Genomic DNA, 21,194 nt, shown 5'->3' on the forward strand with positions numbered 1-21,194 from the left:
ATGGACAAGGAACCTGGCAGGCTGCAGTCCATGGGGTGGCAAAGAGTCAGACACGAATGAGCGACTAATATTTTCACTTTCTGTCTTCATAGAATTTACATCCTGGAATGTAAATGGAATAAGTAATAACTATAATAACTAAATAATAAATATGTAATAAAGTGTATTGTATATTAGACAGCAAAAAGTGCAGGGTACCATAGCAAAAAGAAAAAGCAGCTCAGAATTAGAGGAATTAGAAAAGCTAGGGAAAGGGGTTGCAATTGTTTTTTGTTTTTTAATAAAACCTTAAATAAGATTATAAATATTATATACAGTAGATAATGAGGTATAAATTTATGTTTTTAAGTTTATAACAATTATTATCGGTTAATTTAGAAGAGCCATGAGGTTGTATTGATGTGTAAAACATTTTGATAGCAAGAAGCTATAATCTTTTATGCATTGAACTCAAAGCATCCACTGAATTTAAAGCAGGCCTTGTCAAAAAATCCAGGATTCCTTGGAACACAGTTTGAAAACAACCACTCCTCTTAAGGAAGATAAGATGACAGCGAATAGCAGCCTATTTCTGCAGTCCCTGAATAACTTCCTGAAGCAGCCCAACTTGAGAAATGGAACCTAGCTACTTGAGAGGATCTTGGGAGCAGCAGGGCTCTGGTATAAGATGGGCAGTGTCCCCAGAGGTCCCTGTGCTCAGACAATAGCCCAGGGACCAATCTCCAAGACAGGTTCTGAAACACATAGGGAGAGAGAAAGAGTCCTCTCCCTTCCCCTGCAAATGCTCATAACTATTCCAGTTTTCCTTTTTCACACAGAACTATATACAAATCCAGGCTCCCCTGATGGCTCAGTGGTAAAGAACCTGTCTGCCAAGGCAAGAGATGAAGGTTTGATCCCTGGCTTGGGCAGATCCCCTGGAGAAGGATATGGCAACCCACTCCAGTACTCTTGCCTGGGAAATCCCATGGACAGAGGAGCCTGGTGGGCTATTGTCCATGGGGTGGCAAAAGAGTCAGACACATCTTAGGAAGTAAACAACAAAATACATAAACCGAGCTCAAGGCCCTCTCTTAAGCAGACCTCCCCCCTATCTTTACACAGACACACCCGCCCTTTGCACACGCATTACAGTACATGATTGCTCAGCCAAGACCAGCCACTGACCTTGTGAACTGCTTATTTCTACACCAATCCTAAAACAAAAGTCCTATTTATCTACTCAGATCTTGCCCAATGAGTGTAGTTTTCAGCAACAACAGAGATGTTTAGCTCTTAGGGGAAGTTTTTATCTTTAAGTCTAAATTCCTGTTTTTTCACTTGAATTTCTTATTTCTCTTCCCTGCTCTGTCAATAGCAGCCTTTGTTAGTCATTTTCTCCGGCTCCCTTTCCAGCCCGGCTGTAGTACAGGATTTGAAGGGCAAGGTGGTTCTAGAAAAAATACCTATGGGTGTTTTGATCAGCACTATGTAAATGGATGTCTATCCACAGAGCTGTTATAAAAGTATTACTTTGGGAGTTTATATTCTTGCCATCTAGTCTTCTTTTGCCATTGATTTCTCAATCCACCCCTTTGACTGGAAAGTGAGTTTTTACTATGAAGAATATGTTCAACTCAGGGGTACAAAGAGCATTTAATTTCTTGGGGACTTGATTCTTCCAGAATACAGAGTCGGTGGGAGATTTCAAAAATGCAGAGTATGATGAGAGCCTCTGGTGCAATGTACATGAAGGGAGTGACAGGAGACCCTGTGACCAGCTAGCCTTTTGTTTGTAAATATATTCCAAGTGCTTACAAAGCTGAGTGCCAGGGCTTGGGCTGGGGTTAGAGCTGGAACCTGCCCTCCAGCTTCTGTTAAAAGTGGAAACGTGGTTAAAAAAAAACACCAAGTGAAGTAACTCCTTGGTACAGGAGGTGCTGAAATAGGAGTGTTGAGTGTAATGTGTGGTGGTGGAAGCAAAAGAGGGGAGTGGTCCGTCCTCTCTGGGGAGGGAGGAAAGGCTGCACTAGATGTGGCCTTGAAAGATAACTGTTTTGAAAGATGAGTTGGTGATTTGCTGGAGGCAGGATGTTCTGGAAGGAGCCACGGCCAGAAGGCTCAGGGATCCAGGAATAACTCAGCATCACTGGAGCTTACTTGGAGAGAATTAGCATCGAAGGCTAATAGGTAGGCAGGGAACAGGTTATGGATGAACCCTTCTGTGCCACTGTTACTGGGATTTGATCCTATCAGCAGTGGAAGACATTAAAGAATTTAAAACTGGAGAATGACATAATCTGGCTTGTACTTTTGAAGTCCACTCTGGTTGCCATTTGGAAAAGGTGTGAGGAAAGGAAGAGCTGGAGACAGAGACCACAGTCAGATTTCTTTCAGCAGGTGCCATTGTCCATATCCAGGACCTAGAGTAAGGAGGAGTGGATGGGGGCGGAGATGTCAAGGACAAAGCCTTGATGGAAAGTGTCTTTGTTACTGATAGCTTAAATTTCATCACTAGGGTTAATTCCTCTGTGCTATGTTCAATACTAGGGACTCATTTCCTAGTAGAATAGCGTAGTGTTTCAGAGCATGGGCTCCAAGAACAAAATCATTACAGGTCAGATCCCTGCTCCACCACTTACTAGCTGTGCCACCTTGGGCAAGTCACTTGCCTGTGCCTCAGTTTTCTCACCTCTAGAATGGGAATGATAATTGTATCTGCCTCATAGTGTCATTGTGTGGATGGGTGAAAACAAAGAATTTAGAACACTGTCTGGCATGTAGTAAGAACTAGTTTTATTTATTCATTTGCATTAAGGCCTGTCCCAGCAGTCTTCTTCTGCTGTGACCACACTCTGGGTATAGGTAACAATAAGAAGTCACTGGTCCAGCACTTTACAGTTTACAAAACGATCTCATTTATTACTCATAGCACAGTGCAGGAATGACTTCCTCATTTACAAATGAATAAACAGAAGCTCAGAGAGGTTCCCTGGTGACTCAGTGGTAAAGAACCTACCTGCCAATTCAGGAAACTCAGGTTTGATCCCTGGGTCAGAAGGTCCCCTGGAGAAGGAAATGGCAACCTATTCCACTTTTCTTGCCTAGAAAATCCCATGGACAGAGGAGCCCGGCAGGCTACAGTCCATGGGGTCGCAAAGAGTCAAATCTGACTTAGCAACTAAACAACAATAGAGAGGTTAGGGATTTGCCCAGAGTCTGTGCTGGGGTCAGAGCTGAGTTTTGTGTTCATTAGGTACTTAAATGGTCAGGGGAAATGTTTTCTTTGGATAAAAAGGATCAGAATGAGAAGGTTTTACTTCCGGAGGTGGGAAGAAGATGCAAAAAGAGCTGGTGGAGCCCCCCAAAATAAACTTTATCTTCATATAGTTTTGCCCAGGGCCAATCCTACAGGAATCACTTTTCATTTTCTCACCAAACATCTAGGCCAATCTTTCAAACTTGACCAGTCCCCAGTTTTAACACCTTGATGAAACCTGAGCTAGGAACGTGAGGTCTGGCTCAGCGTTTGGGTTAATCATTTGTTAAAACCCGTCTAGCCGTAGTCAATGTGTAAACAGCTGGACCTGTTGCTGAAACCTGGAGCTGGGGTGTCAGTTTGAATAAATATTTGACAAGCAGAGAAAGGTGCTTATGTGGAACACACTTTCTAACACATAACTTGCAATTTGCTAAATCTAATATGCAAGGTCCTGGGAATTGATTTGTTTTCAGCATCTCCCCCCAAATTTCTCCTGGCCGGGTGTGTCAAAACCAGGAGTCCCTGGATTCCCTTATGTTGAAATAGGCCCTTGCTTATTAACCGAGTAAATGAGCTCAGAAGACCCCAGCTGCTTCTCAGCCAGCAGCTTCCTCTCACCCAGGATAACAAGATGGGAACAGAAGAGGCCCCAGTGCAGACCAACAACATGGTAATAGGAGATTCTCAGATCTAGCAACTCATTTGTTGCCTTGGGAAGAAAAGGCCAATTGAGAAATAAGCCTTAACTGGAAAGAAGGGAAACTTTAATCCTTATTAAAAGTTCCATGATGGTTACCAAACAAAAAGATTTCTTATAAATCCAGGTGATAATAGTTACCAGCATTTAGCAAGTTCCTACTTACAATGTGTCAGGTATGTGCTGATTCCAGCAAGGCAGATGTTACTCTTCTTGCTGTACAGGTTGAGAGTACAAAGGTTCAGAGAGGTTAAGTAACTTGCCAGAAGTGACACAGCTACTAAGTGATTACACAGGATCCAAATCCAGATCTGTCTGACTTAAAAATCTCATTCCATTCTACTAAAATGCTCATCAAGCAATATTGAGAGAGAAGGTCTCACCATCATCACCTGCTTACCTGCAGGCGACACAGCAGTCATACCAGGGACAGTAGCAGTCGGAGCAGTATTGTCCCGGCACTCTATAAAGCAGTGGTTTTCACTCTGGAGAAAGTGAATTCCCTGGAAATTTTTTTTTAAATTGTATGAATTAGAGGATGTGGAGAAAAGGGAACCTTCTTACACTGTTGGTAGGAATGCAAACTAGTACAGCCACTATGGAGAACAGTGTAGAGATTCCTTAAAAAACTGGAAAAAAAAAAAAAAACTGGAAATAGAACTGCCATACAGCCCAGCAATCCCACTGCTGGGCAAACACACCGAGGAAACCAGAATTGAAAGAGACATATGTACCCCAATGTTCATCGCAGCACTGTTTATAATAGCCAGGACATGGAAGCAACCTAGATGTCCATTGGTAGACGAATGGATAAGAAAGCTGTGGTACATATACACAATGGAATATTACTCAGCTATTATAAAGAATGCATTTGAATCAGTTCTAATGAGGTGGATGAAACTGAAGCCTATTATAGAGTGAAGTAAGTCAGAAAGAAAAACACCAATACAGTATATTAATGCATATATATGGAATTTAGAAAGATGGTAACAATGACCCTATATGTGAGACAGCAAAAGAGACACAGATGTAAAGAACAGACTTTTGGGCTCTGTGGGAAAAGGCGAGGGTGGGATGATTTGAGAGAATAGCATTGAAACATGTATGTTATCATATGTGAAATAGATCGCCAGTCCAGGTTTGATGCATGAGACAGGGTGCTCAGGGCCAGCGCACTGGGATGACCCTGAGGGATGGGATGGGGAGGGAGGTGAGAGGGGGTGTTCAGGATGGAGAACACATGTACATCCATGGCTGATTCATGTGAATGTATGGCAAAAACCACTACAATATTGTAAAGTAATTCGCCTCCAATTAAAATTAATTAATTTTTAAAATTGTATGAATTAGGTATATTTTTCAGGATACAGGAAAACAGTTCTTTTTTTTCAAACTCTGAAAAGTATTTGTAATTCAAAAAAAGGTAAAATCCATTGATTTAAAGAGGGACTCAGGGACTTCTCTGGTGGTCGAGTGTCTAAGACTCTGTGCTCGAAATGCAGGGGGCCTGGGTTCGATCCCTGGTCAGGGAACTAGATCCCACATGCCGCAACTAAAGATCCCACATGCCGCAACTAAAGATCCTGCATGCCGCAGCTAAGACCTGGCACAACCAAATAAATAATCAATATTTTAAAATAAAGTTTACTATCACCATTTAAAAAATAAAGAGGGATCCATTGAAACAGTTGTTTCTATCCAGGGGTTCATAGCGTTAAAGCAAAACCAACCTAGATATAAGAACACACAGAAAGTAAAGTAAATAAAATGATAGTTCATAACATTTTTCATTAAGTCCAGGTCAAGGCTTAAAGAGAGCGCTGTGAAGACTGTGGATGGAGAAAGTGGAAAGAGTGGGATTAAACCATCACTTTATTTGTGTAGGATGGTTGAATGGAGATGAGGAAATGCAGTGGTGGGAGGCCTTCATTCTAGGCACATATTAAGAGGAAATTCAGAGGCACTGTCCTAATCTTTCCTAGGACAGGGTTTTCCTTCAACCCTTTAGGAGTAGAAAAACCACCCACACGGTCAGGGTTCTGAGGCACCTGGAAGATGGCAGGTTCCAGGGAATTGGGCTGGTGGTAAGAAATCTGCAGATGCTCCTTCCGGCCACCTTCCCCCTCAGTGGTCCTCTGGCCAGCCCACCTCCCCTGCCCTGCTCCACAGTGCAGGCCCAGTGGTTTCTTATCAGCATCAGGGAGGGAAGCAAAGCGGATACCTGAACAGGTCTTCAGGGGCTGGAAATGAAGCCACTCGGGCAAAGGGAAGGTATGTGTGCAGCACTGTCTGCTTTCTGAAAGATCTGTGCTGTGCTTCACCCCAGGGTCTGGGGTGTTATAGCATCGTGTGCAAGTGGTCAAGAGCTCTGCTTTCTTCACTTCAAATATTTGTTCTTGCTTCTGCCATTTAGAGAAAGGATCCTCCACCTGCAAAGCACGGCCAGCCTGCACAGATAAAGATTACTTCTACACTCACACAGCCTGTGATGCCAATGGAGAGGTGGGTAGCACGGTCTTGGGACCCCTGCCCCTTGGGCTTTGCCAGATTTGCAGCTCCAGCGGTCAGTGAAGCTGTCACCTGAGAAAACCCCCCAGACCTCTGCAGTGACCCTGGGGCCAGTGGGGAGGCAAAATGAGATGACCTCACTCATTTTCAGGTCAGAAACTGTTTTTGCTACATTTGTTTCGCTGCTCACTGACATATGTTCTGCTTTTAAAAAATGCTTTCATTTTCTTTTGCTAGGTTTCTTCCGTTCGCTTCCTTCCCTGGGCAATGACTGCCTGTCCATACATACTTATTTCTTCTTTCTCATCAGACTTGTCCCCTCGGCACTGCTCTTGTAGGCTGGTATAGGGGGTGATTCCTGCTTCCTGGCTCACTGGAGAACGGCCTGATTTACTCTGTCTCTGCCTGTTTCCTCTCCCCCACAGGATTTCTGCCTCAGAAAGACTTTTTTTTGTAGTCTGCTCCACCAGTGAGTCAGCGGGCATTTTTGAGTATCAGCTGTTGCCCTATACTCCAGTCAGGGAACCCAGGATGAATAAGATGGGCTTCTGCCCTGAGGAGGAGAGGAGAAAGATGGTGGGGAGGAGAAAGCTGATGGGGAAGAAAAAGATGGTGGGGAGGAGAAAGATGGGCCTGGCTGTATGCAGGGCACTGGGGGAACCAGGAAGAGGAGTGACCAGGTTGGAGGGTGGGACCAAGGCAGGTCTTTCAGAGGAGGTCATTAGTTCTTGTGTACAGCCAGGTCCTGTGCTGGGCACTAGGTATGCAGCAGTTCACAGAGCCAGGGAAACATCCACTCTCATGGCACTTAATTTCTGTCGGGGAGCGAGTGAAGGGAGAGACAACAGATAAACAATAAACAGATAAACAATCCCTCTTTTTTGGATTACCTTCCCATTTAGGTCATCACAGAGCATTGAGTGGAGTTCCTTGAGCTACACAATGTGTTCTCACTGGTGATCTATTTTATACATAGTATCAATAGTATGCATATATAAATCCCACACTTTCAATTCTTCCCACCCTCTGTTTCCCCCTTGGTATGCATACACTTGTTCTCTATATCTCGGTCTCTATTTCTGCTTAGAGAGGGTAAGGATGACCTCTCTGAGCAGAGACCTGAGTCAGGTGGAGAAGAGCCAGAGTGCTCCCCAGGCAGGGAATGCAGCAAGTGTGGAGGAGGCAGGCAAGTGCCTGGAAACTCTGAGAAGTGAGCAGGGATGGCTCAAGGGCACAAGTGGTGGGGTCTGCCTTAGATCAGCAATGCTGGATGAACTGTCCTGTCTGTATCCCTAAACTAGAACCTCCCAAGAAGACAGGAGTAGGGAATTCTGCATCATTCAGCACTAAGCATGTGGTTGGCTATTAGGATGCAGACATGTTTGCTGGCTGGACAGCTGGCTGAATTCTCTTACTGCTAATTAAGTGTGGGATGAAGTCCGGTCCTTAATGGTGATTGTTTTTATAGTTATCTCTTACTGCCCATGTACTGGCTGGCCCCATTCTCATTTTTTGAGCAAAATCCCCTTCCCCAGCAGCCAGACAAAACGATTAATCCTATCAGTTGTACCTTAGCCCCAGTTCTAAAGTGTCTGGTGTTCTTCCTGACCTTGTAAGGAATTACTGTCATTTTCTTGGTCTCAGTTGACCCACTAATTAAGAGGACAATCCTGCTGCTCTTCTCCCTCCAGGATATAATATGTGGCTGATTGTGGCTGTCTTTGCTTCTTCTGCCCCGTTCTTCTCCCTCCTGGTTCAGGCAAAGGACTTCTAGATCCACAGTGTGCCCTGATGCTTGCAAGCCTGGGTGTCTGCAATTTCCTGATCACCTTGGGGGCCTATAGATGAGTGGGACCAGAGCCGGCGCTCCCACCTTGCAGCCCAGCCACAGCACAGCTCAGGGAGGAACCCTGGAGTAGACATGGTCACCAGGAGTGTCTTATGGAAGTGTCAGCCCTCAGGCCCACGCTGGTTCTGCTCAGTCTCGGAATTTCACTTTGTTTCTTAAGCTGTATTTTAAAATCAAAGGACTCCTGTGATTGCTTTTATGGCCTTTGCTGTGCCTCAGTGGTTTCTCAGGGACTGGGATCATTGGTCCATTGGGGCTGCTGAGTGTGCTCTCCAGGAGGTGGCCCAAGTCGTCCAGCTCCCCAGACCCCTCTCTCTATTAGACTCAAGGAAATGAGCTGGATGAGATAAGGTTAGGTCACTAGTCCGGGTCTCTGGTCACTGACTGCTCTTTACACAGAGAAAGGCTGAGCCCAGCAGGGGCACAAGTTGTCTGTCCCGGGGCTCATCTTCAACTAAGGCAACATGAGGCCCTTTCAAGACATTGTCAAGACCTTATCCTGAATAAAATGGACTGATGCCTTGTTCACCCACCTTCTTACATATATGGTATGCTACATAGCACATTTGCACCATCACCTCAATGCAATCCTTTGGTCTCTTGCCCAGTGACCATACAGGAAGCCTGACGTTGCCCAACCTCACCCCTGACTCACCAGGGGCCTCCTGCAGTTCATCTGCTCTTCTCTAGCCAATGCCTCCATCGAAAGACTAGGGATGGTCCTAGTAAGTGACAGATACAGTGCTTCTCTTGTTCACTGACTTGGAAGCTGATCAGTTCTCTTGCTGTTTTCCCTCAGGTTTTTTGAGATATAATTGACACATATCATTGTGGAAGTTTAAGGTGTACCAGTTGATTTGATACACTTACATATTGCAAGCTGATAACCAACATAGAGCTGGCTAACTACCATCAGGGCACATAATTACTATTTCTTTTTTGTGGTGAGAATGTTTAATATCTACTCTCTTAATAGCTCTCAAGTATATAATACAGTATTATTAACTCTAATCACCATGCTAACTCTAATCACCTGTACCTTAGATCCCCAGAATTTTTTGATCTTATAACTGGAAGTTTGTACTCTTTAACCAGCCTCATTGCTCTTGCCTTTATGTCCCAGAGAACACAGGGTTCATACCCCCATGGGAGATTGTTATTATGCTGCCCTTGCTAGGGTACTTCCCCAGTTGCTCAAGGGGTAAAGAATCTGCCTGCAATGCAGGCAACTTGGGTTCAATCCCTGGGTCAGGAAAATCCCCTCGAGAAGGAAATGGCAACCCACTGTAGTATTCTTGCCTGTCAAATCCCATGGACAGAGGAGCCTGGTGGGCTACAGGCCATGGCGTCACAAAGAGTTGGACATGACTGAGCACGCAAGTAATGCAATGCAATGCCCTTGCTAGATGGTGAGCTAGCTCCCTGTGGGCACAGGCCACGTTATTCATCTCTGAGTCACATGTTTATATTAGACTTTCTATAGATGTCTACTGAATAAGTGAAAAAGCAAAGAAAATACTTAGAAGACAAATTGGGACACCTGAGCCGTCCTCTGTTCCCCCAGGGGTTACCTAAACCACTTCCACTCCATGCCTTTTTGTGTTCTGGGATTTTCACCAGCTGCTTTTCCTGTGACATTTTAATATTAATAATAAGATTCTACACTGGAATTAGGGCTTTCTCTAGAGGAAACTAGTCCCCTCTTCCCATCCAACACACAGGCCTGTCCCTCTTCATCCCAGTCCATTCATTCAGCAGATATTCACTGAGCATGACCATGTGCCAGGCGCTAAGCAATGTACCTAGGATACAGTGGTGACCCAAACCAAGTTCCCCACCCTGCTGCAGCTTTCATTAGCGCCCAGAATCCCCCCATCCTCAAGGCAACTTCCTGAAGATGTGCTAATGCCACACGGCAGGCTGAGACGGGCTCTGTTTCTGCAGACGCAGCTCATGTACAAATGGGCCCAGCCAAAAATCTGCGGCGAGGATCTGGAGGGCGCAGTGAAGCTGCCTGCCTCTGGCTTGAAGACCGGCTGCCCACCCTGCAACCCAGGCTTCTTCAAGACCAACAGTAGCACCTGCGAGCCCTGCCCTTATGGCTCTTACTCCAATGGCTCCGGTAACCTCTCTCCCGTCCCACTCCCTGCCTCACTCCATTCCCATACCACACATATGGGTGGGCCACATGGGCACTCAGCATGTCAACTGAACTCACACCATGTCCTTCTGAGGAAGGCAGTAAGGGCCAGGCCACCTCTGAGGACCATATTCAGAAGAGAGGTCAGCGCGGGCCCTGCCTGTGGGTCCACCTGAGAACTGCCTGCCTCCCTCCTCAATCCATCTGCGAATGTGACTCAGGCCTGAAGGGGCACACTGCTCACAGCAGAGGCTTCCAGCATGTGGCAGGGATGATAGCTAAAAGGTTTGGGGAGCTGGGATGGCCACCTTGACACAATCAGAATTTGCAGGAGAGGAGCTGGGGGGATCTGTAGACCTATCAATGTGAAGGCATTTGCTGATGACAACGTGACAAATAATATGAACTATATGTATTAGACTCGAAGATACACTTAAGCTTTGAAAGTAATAATTTGATGGGCGAGTAGGGTACTGGAATATGGAATGAAGGGTCAGCCTTTACACCCCAAGTTTGCTAAACACATTGAGTCAGCTTGCTGTTAACTGTGCTCAGCAACACCTTTGTGGGGCTGCCCAGCACCGTTGCCACTTGTCTGCGCAACAACAGCTCCAGCCGGGGTGGCTGCAGCCTTCGGGCTGAATGCGTGGATCTTGTGGCTCCCCCAGATTGTAGCCACTGCCCAGCAGGGACCGAGCCTGCCGTGGGATTTGAATACAAATGGTGGAACACGCTGCCCACGAACATGGAGACGACCGTCCTCAGCGGGATCAACTTTGAGTACAAGGGCATGACAGGTAACTACCTCCCCCCACCATGAGCTCTCAGCTAGCTGCCCTGCCAAAGCGGTTCTTCCTAGCTCACAGTTCTTAACAGTGATGTCTAGAGAAAAATGAGCTGATCATGCTCACACTCCCTTGAATGCTCCACTCCCCATGGACAAAGAACATATATTCTGCAAACTTTAGCTTTAGAGACAGAACTAGAAACAATACACACACTGCAGAGGTCTTGCTCTGAGAGTTTCAGAGTTTTTGACCAAAGTAGCCTGATAAGTAACATGGCTTGTGTTGGGTGATGGTTCTGGATGCCTCAAAGGATGGTGTTACTTTTCTTCCAGAGTGTCATCTGGGTGCACATTTGCCCTGCACTTGAGACCACTGGACACTAACTCATGTCCTTCTCCTTTTCCAGGCTGGGAGGTGGCCGGTGATCACATTTATTCAGCTGTTGGAGCTTCAGACAATGACTTCATGATTCTCACCCTGGTCGTGCCAGGATTCAGGTGAGGAGCACAAAGCTAAGGGGAAACCACGCCACCCTTGGCCACATCCAAGTCCCACATAGCTTGGAGTGTTGTAGATGAGAGGGCTTCTGGTGTGCAGAAGTATCAGTCCAGAACAGAGAATGGAACAGGACTTACTGGGGGTCTGGTGGTTAAGACTCTGCATTTCCAATGCAGGGGATACAGGTTCAATTCCCTGGTTGGGGAACTAAGATCCCACATACTGTAAGGTCCAGTCAAAATTAATAAACAAATAGAAATTTGTTTATTAAAAATTAAAAAAAATTAAAAAAAACAGTCTAAAAAAAACAAGAAAAGAACAGGGAAGACCACAGTAAAGGTCTGATAAAGTTAACCTGAATACTGACACATTCTTAGTTGCTGCCCATGTTGATTACCTACTGCTCTCCCATCCCTTCTAGCTTTTCCTACCATTTGGTTACATTCTACTCAAATTCTCCCTTCTCAAAGCATCAAATAAGATTTTAAAACCGGAAAAAAAAATAGGGCCAGAAATGCCCATAGATAGTTCATATTTCAGTGGGACAAGAAGATTGGTTTTATTTATTTATTTATCTGGCTGCGTTGGGGCTTAGTTGCGGCACGTGGGGTCTTTCATTCTGGTGCACAGACTCTCTAGCTGTGGCGCCTGGGCTTCAGGAGTTGCAGCATGTGGGCTCAGTTGCTCCACAATATGTGGGATCTTCGTTCCTAAAGACTGAACTGTGTCCCCTGTATTGCAAGGTGGATTCTTAACCACTGGACAACCAGTGAAGTCCCTGGGAGGGATTGCTCTTATTGTTATATTCATCCCCATCTCCCAAGAACACTTAGGATAATAAGCGATTTGTTTGCCATTAAAAAGCCACTACAGGCAGAGTGGTACAGTGTAAGGAAAACTGGACTAAAAGACCGGGCACTTGAATTTTGCCACTTACTGGCTTGGTGAGCTTGGGAAAGCCACTGTGCCCCTTTAGGCTTTGGGCTCCTTGTCTGTAAAACAAAGGGATTGACAGTCTGTGATTCTGGCCTAACTCCAGCCCATCAGTTCACACCACTGAGTGGACAGTAGCTGGGAACTGGAGGTCCTCAGAAGTCAATCACATGCCCAAAGCCAAAAAGAAAGCTACAAATGGGTTTTCAAAGCCCAAGTGAACTCTTCTGCCTGTATGTGCTTTAAAGATGAGGGGGAACCGCTGAATCAGCATCCCTATTGCCAATCTGGCTTCTCCATTCCCTCCTTCAAGCTCCCTCCTTCCATCCCGGGCACAGTGCTCAGCCACAGTACTTGCTCGAAAGGTAATACGTTCCCTTCCCTTCATTCATGTTACTCAGAGCTGAACAGCTATATCTTATGTTTCTGAGGGAAGCAAACTTCTTAGACTTTTGGGAGATAACATTCACCAAAATACTTTCCAATTTGCAAATATGATTATAGCAGTAAAGCACTTTCTAACCCCATTCGCCCCACCCTGCCATCCCCACCTATCAGACATGGCTCTCTCTTTCCCCAAAGAAGGACCAGGCTGAGAACTTTGCTAAAAAAGCTATGAATCAAAGTACCTGCTCATTTGACCAGTGCAAAACCCTGCAGTTCAGGTGGAGATAAGGAGGGGGTTTGAACTGCTGAGTGAGTGTAGACAATTGATGTCTTTGCTAGTGGTCCTTCTTCAACTTTACCATGCACATGGATCATCTGGGGATCACATTAAGCTGCAGATTCTAATTCAGTGGGTCTGGAGCCCACACTCTGCTAGGGAGGCTATTCAGCGTCTTAGAAAGTACGTCCACATCTGTTATGCCTTTGGATCACACCACAATGATGGGCTTCCCAATGGTGCTAGTGGTAAAGAACCCACCTGCCAACGCAGGAAATGCAAGAGACCTTCAATCCCTGTGTTGGGAAGATCCCCTGAAGGAGGGCATGACAACCCACTCCAGTATCTTGCCTAGAGAATCCCATGGACTGAGGAGCCAGGCAGGCTACAGTCCATAGGGTCACAAAGAGTTGAACATGACTGAAGCAACTTAGAACACATAATGATGGGAGGTAAATAAGAAAGATATTATCACCTTTTTGCAGATAAGAAAGGTACAGTTTAGCTAGATCAAGATCAGACAACTAGGATGATAGAATTGGATTCAGTTCATGTTCTTTCCAACATACTCAGAACTTAGTCCTGTCCCCCAGCAGACCCTTTGTTGCCATCTGGTCTCTTCACTAAGCACTGTCTGGCCCCTGGAACCGACTTTTGATTTTTGCCCCACAGACCTCCACAGTCAGTGATGGCAGACACAGAGAACAAAGAGGTGGCCAGAATCACGTTTGTCTTTGAGACCATCTGTTCTGTGAACTGCGAGCTCTACTTCATGGTGGTATGTTTTCCTTCCTTTGTCTGCTTTGGGGCTTCCGGGAAGGCTGGCCCCTCTGCCCTGTTGGTGCATCAACATAACTGACATCCCTGCTTACAGTGATTTTGCAGACAAGGAGCCAACTATTTGTCAGGGACCGCACCATTTAATATGGGTCTAGCCCACTGTGATGGCCCCCAGGATGGCAGCGGTATGGGCACCCTCTCCCCAGTTGCCCAGCCATCATGCCTTCTTCATTTGTCTGTCTTGGGTTCAGGGTGTGAATTCTAGGACCAACAGTCCTGTGGAGACGTGGAAAGGTTCTAAAGGCAAACAGTCTTATACCTACATCATCGAGGAGAATGCTACCATGAGCTTCACCTGGGCCTTCCAGAGGACAACTTTCCATGAGACAGTAAGCTCCTCCCCTTCCTCAGGGCTCAGCGCCCAGAGAGACCTCCTACCCTGGAAGGATTCCTACCTTAGCTTAAGCATGCGGTTGAGCTTCAGAATCCAGTGATTAGAAGACTTGTAAGGAGTCAAGCAGAGGACTGCCTATGCCAGCCCCTGAGGAGCATCCAGCCTTGTCCAAATGACCCTGGAAACTCCTAAAATCACCTGTCCCTCCTCAGGAGACCTGTCCTGAGGATATATGTCCTGAGGATAGGATATATGTGGTACCTGACCTGGTGTGCCCTGTTCAGTCCTGTTCTTGCTTTAATAATAATAACTCTGGTTTTATTATCTTAACTCAAAGTAATGTAAGTTCACTGGAAGAAAACTTAGAAATAAGTGAAAAAAAAAAGCAAAAAGAAGAAAACCACCCATAATCTTACTACCCAGAGATAACCTAGTTAGCATATGGAGTATCTTCTATATAGTCTTTATTTCACTATAAATACTTTTTTTTTTCTTTTATAAGGGGAAAAAATCTGCTTTTTAAAAAATGTGAATACCTACTACATATTTCCCCATGGTACTGAATATTTTTATACATCATCTAAATTGTTCAGTCCTTACTTTAAAATGACAAAAAATGCACATCAAAAGATACTGTTAGGTGAGTGAAAAGAACAGGGTGCTTCTAAAGATTTTTCTCAAGTATCACAGGATAAAAAAGATTAAGTCATACTCTGTTATTTCCAGAGCACTCAATTGCTACTTCTCAGGCCAAGGCAGGCCAAGCTCACTCTCCTGTGTCTTTGTTTCCAGGGAAGAAAGTATACCAGTGATGTCGCCAAGATCTACTCCATCAACGTCACCAATGTCATGGATGGGGTGGCTTCCTACTGCCGTCCGTGTGCCCTGGAAGCCTCTGACATGGGCTCCTCCTGCACCTCTTGTCTTGCTGGCCACTATATTGATCGGGATTCAGGAACCTGCCACTCCTGTCCCCCTAACACGATCCTGAAAGCCCACCAGCCTTATGGCGCCCAGGCCTGCATGCCCTGTGGTCCAGGAACCAAGAGCAACAAGGTGCCAGTGGTTGGCTAAGCATCCTAACTCTGCGTCTCTGAATGGGCCAGCTCAGATGGTGCCAGGTCCTGGGTGGCGTTCTTAAGGGCCTGATATGCAAACTCCCCCTGGTGCACTCCCAGCTTAGAGTCCTAGAGGAAACCCATCAGGGTGTGACCATAGATGGAGAGTTCTCAGCTTGTACTGGTTGGTTTTCAGGGTCTGGGTCTCAGTCATCGACAAGCCTCATCTTCAGGTGATGGGTAATGGAGATCTGTGGCCCTCTGGTCCAGAGGGTTATTTGGCATCTGTGCAGAGACCAAAAGGGAAGCCGTCATGGGACTTGTGGCTCAAATTCAGCCTACTTCATTCCAGCTTGTTATCAAGGGAATTTGCCCCCCCTTCTTGGGAATGGTAACCCACCTTTGCTGGGACATGTAGCTGTCTCCTCTCCCAGGGCTTTCTTCTAAAGTAGAACAGCAGTGCTGTTGCCCCATGCGTTTTCTGAATCTGAGAAAGTGAATCCTATGACCAGAAGTTCTTAGTTATTCATTAATGCTTTTCAGTGAACTTGTATTTTACTGATTACAAACTGGCTACACATTTGTAAGACACGACGCAGCCTGCAGACATTGCTTAGTTTAGCTGTGCAGTAAGTGCAGCAGTTCTGCAGATCTCTGGCAACCTCACTGGGACACCATGGACTCTTGCCACAAACTTCCTCCCCCCAGCCTCTTCTGCTGTAAAGGGAGGGATTGACGCTTGAGTGAGGCCATTAACACATGAGGACCTTCAAATGAGCAAGAAAGGGGTTTATGGTTCAGTTTCCTATAAAGAGACTTGGAAAAAGGAATCTGGGGGTCAGTGAATTTTAAGTGGGGGAGGGCTGACAGACTTGTAGCGTCTCTTCTGCTATCCTGGGCACCCTTCTTCCACTTCAGTTCAATTCAGTCACTCAGTCGTGTCCGATTCTTTGCTACCCCAGGGACTGCAGCACTCCAGGCCTCCCTGTCCATCACCAACTCCTGGAGTTTATTCAAACTCATGTCCATTGAGTCAGTGGTGCCATCCAACCATCTCATCCTCTCTCATCCCCTTCTCCTCTCACCTTCAATCTTTCCCAGCATCAGGGTCTTTTCAAATGAGTCAGCTCTTTGCATCAGGTGGCCAAAGTATTGGAGTTTCACCTTCAACATCAGTCCTTCCGATGAATATTCAGGACTGATCTCCTTTAGAATGGACTGGTTGGATCTCCTTGCAGTCCAAGGGACTCTCAAGAGTCTTCTCCAACACCACAGTTCAAAAGCATCAATTCTTTAGCGCTCAGCTTTCTTCACAGTCCAACTCTCACATCGATACATGACCACTGGAAAAACCATAGCCTTGACTAGACGAACCTTTTTTGGCAAAGTAATGTCTCTGCTTTTGAATATGCTATCTAGGTTGGTCATAACTTTTCTTCCAAGAAGTAAGCATCTTTTAATTTCATGGCTGCAGTCACTGTCTGCAGTAATTTTGGAGCCCAGAAAAATAAAGTCTGCCACTGTTTCCACCGTTTCTCCATCTATTTGCCATGAAGTGATAGGACTGGATGCCATGACGTTAGTTTTCTGAATGTTGAGCTTTAAGCCAACTTTTTCACTCTCCTCTTTCACTTTCATCAAGTGGCTCTTTAGTTCTTATTCACTTTCTGCCATAAGGGTGGTGTCCTCTGCATATCTGCAGAGGTTATTGATATTTCTCCCAGCAATCTTGATTCCAGCTTGTGCTTCATCCAGCTCAGCGTTTCTCATGATATACTCTGCATGTAAGTTGAATAAGCTCGGTGACAATATACAGCCTTGACATACTCCTTTTCTTATTTGGAACCAGTCTGTTATTCCATGTCCAGTTCTAACTGTTGCTTCCTGATCTGCATACAGATTTCTCAAGAGGCAGGTCAGGTGGTCTGGTATTCCCATCTCTTTCAGAATTTTCCACAGTTTATTGTGATCCGCACAGTCAATAAAGCAGAAATAGATGTTTTTCTGGAACTCTCTTGCTTTCTCGATGATCCAGCAGATGTTGGCAATTTGATCTCTGGTTTCTCTGCCTTTTCTAAATCCAGTTTGAATATCTGGAAGTTCACAGTTCACGTATTGCTAAAGCCTTGCTTGGAGAATTTTGAGCATTACTTTACTAGTGTGTGAGATGAGTGCAACTGTGTGGTAGTTTGAGCATTCTTTGGCATTGCCTTTCTTTGGAATTAGAATGAAAACACGTTTTCCAGTCCTGTGGCCACTGCTGAGTTTTCCAAAATTGCTGGCATATTGAGTGCAGCACTTTCACAGCATCATCTTTTAGAATTTGAAATAGCTCAACTGGAATTCCATCACCTCCATTAGCTTTGTTCGTAGTGATGCGTCCTAAGGCCCACTTGACTTCACACTCCAGGATGTCTGGCTCTAGGTGAGTGTCTAGTGCTGTTTTCTGCTTGAACATAAGAAGGGCTGTCTTGTTTGTTGAGGGAGTTTTATAATCTAGGCATAGGAACAAGGTACAGAATCTGATCCAACTACCTACTGAAAAATGAGAGGTTTATACATCATATATGTGTTAATACTGGAATCACATCTTTTAATGCCCACCCCTAATCCACACTTCCTCTTCTCTCATCCTGCCTGGGCTGGACCAGGCTGGGGTGACTGGTGCCACTCTCCACGGGCCCCCTCGAGGCCCTGCCTGTGAAGCCAGCCTGATGGACCCCTCTCCCCTCAGATCCACTCCCTGTGCTACAATGACTGTACCTTCTCAGTCAGCACTTCGACCAGGACTTTCGAGTACAACTTCTTGGCTTTGGAAAAAACCGTCTCTCTGGCTGGAGGGCCAAGCTTCACTTCCAAAGGACTGAAATACTTCCACCACTTTACCCTCAGTCTCTGTGGAAATCAGGTAAGCTGTATAGGTACTGACAGCGTGAGAATGGAAAGGGGGCACCAGCGAATCAGAGGCCAGAGGACACAGGAGGTTCAGATAGTAGCGGATAGGGCAGATTCAGAGATTTTCAAATGGTTATTATTCTTCCTGAGGACTTTCTCCTCTAAAATAAAATCATTTGGATTATAAACATTTAGGAAAATGAATGTGTTTAAAATCAGATGAGGGGAATTAAAAAATAAATTAAATTAAATAGTGTGTGGGGAATTCCCTGGCAGTCCAGTGAGTAAGACTTGGTGTGTTTCCTGCTGGGGCCTGGGTTCGGTCCCTGGTCAGGGAACTAAGATCCCACAAGTCACACAGCACAGCCAAAATAAGTTAACTACTTAAATAAAATAGAATAAGGTGTACATTAACTCCTCCCTGACCTTTATTTCCTCAAAATGATTATGTAAACACTATACTCATGCATCAACTATACTTCGATTAAAAAAAAAAACTATGCAGGAGAAAGATTTTTTTCCTTAAAAAAGTAGTCTGGAGAAGGCAATGGACCCCACTCCAGTACTCTTGCCTGGAAAATCCCATGGACGGAGGAGCCTGGTAGGCTGCAGTCCATGGGGTCGCTGGGAGTTGGACATGACTGAGCGACTTCACTTTCACTTTTCACTTCCATGCATTGGAGAAGGAAATGGCAACCCACTCCAGTGTTCTTGCCTGGAGAATCCCAGGGACGGGGGAGCCTGGTGGACTGCCGTCTATGGGGTTGCACAGAGTCGGACACGACTGAAGTGACGCAGCAGCAGAAATCATGACACTTGTCTTTTGTTTTCTAGAAGCCAGATAAAATAAACTACTCATAATTTCATCTACATGTATCTTTGCTGACACTACATGTTACCATTAGCATTTCAGGATGCTGCAAATATTTTGGATGCGAATTTAAAAGGTGGAAATATTTGTAAAGGGTAATCACACCACCACTGCACTTGACTAAATTACTAACAAGCCATGATCAGTGGTTGGAAAGTTAGTTTCAAATGTTGCAAAATAAACAGCATCTTGAGCATTTAATCTGTGACTCTGTGTAGAGGTAAGGCCTTTACACCACACAGCGTCTACCCATCTTCTGCAGCATGCAAAATAGCTGGTTTGTGTTTATAGAGAGAACATGCCAAGAAATAAACTATCTGTGAAAGATTAGAGACAAATGTCTCTTTTCCGTTTTTAAAAAGTCTTTGAAGAAGTTAAAAGAAAGCCTCTGAAGTGACAGTTAGTGATAACTTGGGAACTGGAGACTAATTAAAGCAAGCCCCATGTAGCAAAAGGTTCATTCGGTGAGTTGGGAGAGAAAAGATGGGAATTTGGAGAGTCTATGAGTTTTATTTTCTTTGCTCCCTTATTCTTATATAATGTAAAGATACCTTTCTGTTCTCATGTTCCTTTTCTGTTTCTTACAATCTTGAACATGAAGTAAGACACCAGATTTAGCAAATTGGGTCTATTTCTAATTAAATTTATCATTTTGAAAATCCTACATTCTAAATGCTTAGTCCACATCAATTTAAAATATTGAACAAGTGACCTAATATTAGCAAACAAATTATAATTCATCTATAAATTTAAAGGATTTTGAAGGAAAAATATCTCAATATTTCTTCTATTACAAAATCTCGAGGAAGGAGTCCAGTTCCCACTGTTTTCCTGAGTTCTACTCTAGAGAGTTTGCATTGTTACAGACTGGAGGAGAAGCAGTCTTTCTTCTAGTGATAAATATTTTTAAATAGAATAGGTTCCAATTAATCCTAAAACGTTCTACCTCAAGGCAGGGAGAGGGCTGGTTATGGGGTTTGTTTTAACCCCCAGGACACTCTGGAAAGTCCTCCCAAGATGAGAAAAGAAAGTGTTAGTCACTCAGTCTTGTCTGACTCTTTGCGACCCCAGGGACTGTAGCCCACCAGGCTCCTCTGTCCGTGGAATTTTCCAGGCAACAATGCTGGAGTGGGTTGCCTTTTCCTCTCCCAAGATAAGTATGGTAGAATCACAGCTCCAAGGAAGACACAGAGAGTGAATGGGAAGCAGGCCAGATGCCCAAATCAATTTCATGAGATCAGTTACACATTTCAGGACCTGCCTAGAAATCTGACTAGGATAAGAAAGGCCCTTGACTGGCAGGCTGGTAGATGAGATCTGCCAATCAGTTTGCCACCATCACAACCCTGCTCACAAGGGGCTCCAGGTGATTCCAAGGAAATAAAAGACTGGGGCTCTCTGGGCCAGAGTTCCAGAAACTAGGGCACCTAGGCCTTATTCTTAGCTTTCTTTATCTTTTAAAATCTGTCTTGTAATTAGCACGGGGATGAATCATTCCACTGCAGCGTGCTCTTAGAAGGCTAAAGTTTTAAACGTGGAGAAACTGTTCCCTGTTCCCTTTCGGGAGTTCTTCTGTGATCATGCATTCCCTCGCACTTCCTCCCGCACCCCCTGCCCAGGGTAGGAAAATGTCCGTGTGCACTGACAATGTCACCGACCTCCGGATCCCCGAGGGTGAGTCAGGTTTCTCCAAACCCATCACAGCCTACGTGTGCCAGGCGATCATCATTCCCCCAGAGGTGACAGGCTACAAGGCCGGGGTGTCCTCGCAGCCTGTCAGCCTCGCAGACCGGCTTATCGGTGAGTACCTCCGTCTTTCTCACCTGTTTGAGTGTGTGTCTGTGTGAAGAGAGAGTGAGTGAGGCTCCCAGACTCTAA

At 45.2% G+C, this 21,194-nt stretch overlaps 1 protein-coding gene across 2 annotated transcripts in view; it reads left to right on the forward strand.

Annotated features, from left to right (window-relative positions):
- ELAPOR1 (endosome-lysosome associated apoptosis and autophagy regulator 1) overlaps positions 1-21,194 on the forward strand; it is a 75,030-nt gene that overhangs the window by 45,413 nt on the left and 8,423 nt on the right. For both annotated transcript variants that reach the window (XM_086391588.1, XM_086391587.1), the window contains 9 exons: positions 6,352-6,440; positions 10,240-10,417; positions 11,104-11,232; positions 11,630-11,720; positions 13,991-14,096; positions 14,350-14,487; positions 15,285-15,548; positions 18,285-18,458; positions 20,936-21,116. In XM_086391588.1, coding sequence (XP_086247714.1) covers positions 6,352-6,440; positions 10,240-10,417; positions 11,104-11,232; positions 11,630-11,720; positions 13,991-14,096; positions 14,350-14,487; positions 15,285-15,548; positions 18,285-18,458; positions 20,936-21,116 — 1,350 coding nt within the window. The remainder of the gene's footprint in view (positions 1-6,351; positions 6,441-10,239; positions 10,418-11,103; positions 11,233-11,629; positions 11,721-13,990; positions 14,097-14,349; positions 14,488-15,284; positions 15,549-18,284; positions 18,459-20,935; positions 21,117-21,194) is intronic.

Source organism: Bos grunniens, chromosome 3, assembly GCF_055505025.1.
Source record: "Bos grunniens cultivar Pamir isolate PY7600 chromosome 3, Bosgru_T2T1.0, whole genome shotgun sequence".
Taxonomy (NCBI): Eukaryota; Metazoa; Chordata; class Mammalia; order Artiodactyla; family Bovidae; genus Bos; species Bos grunniens.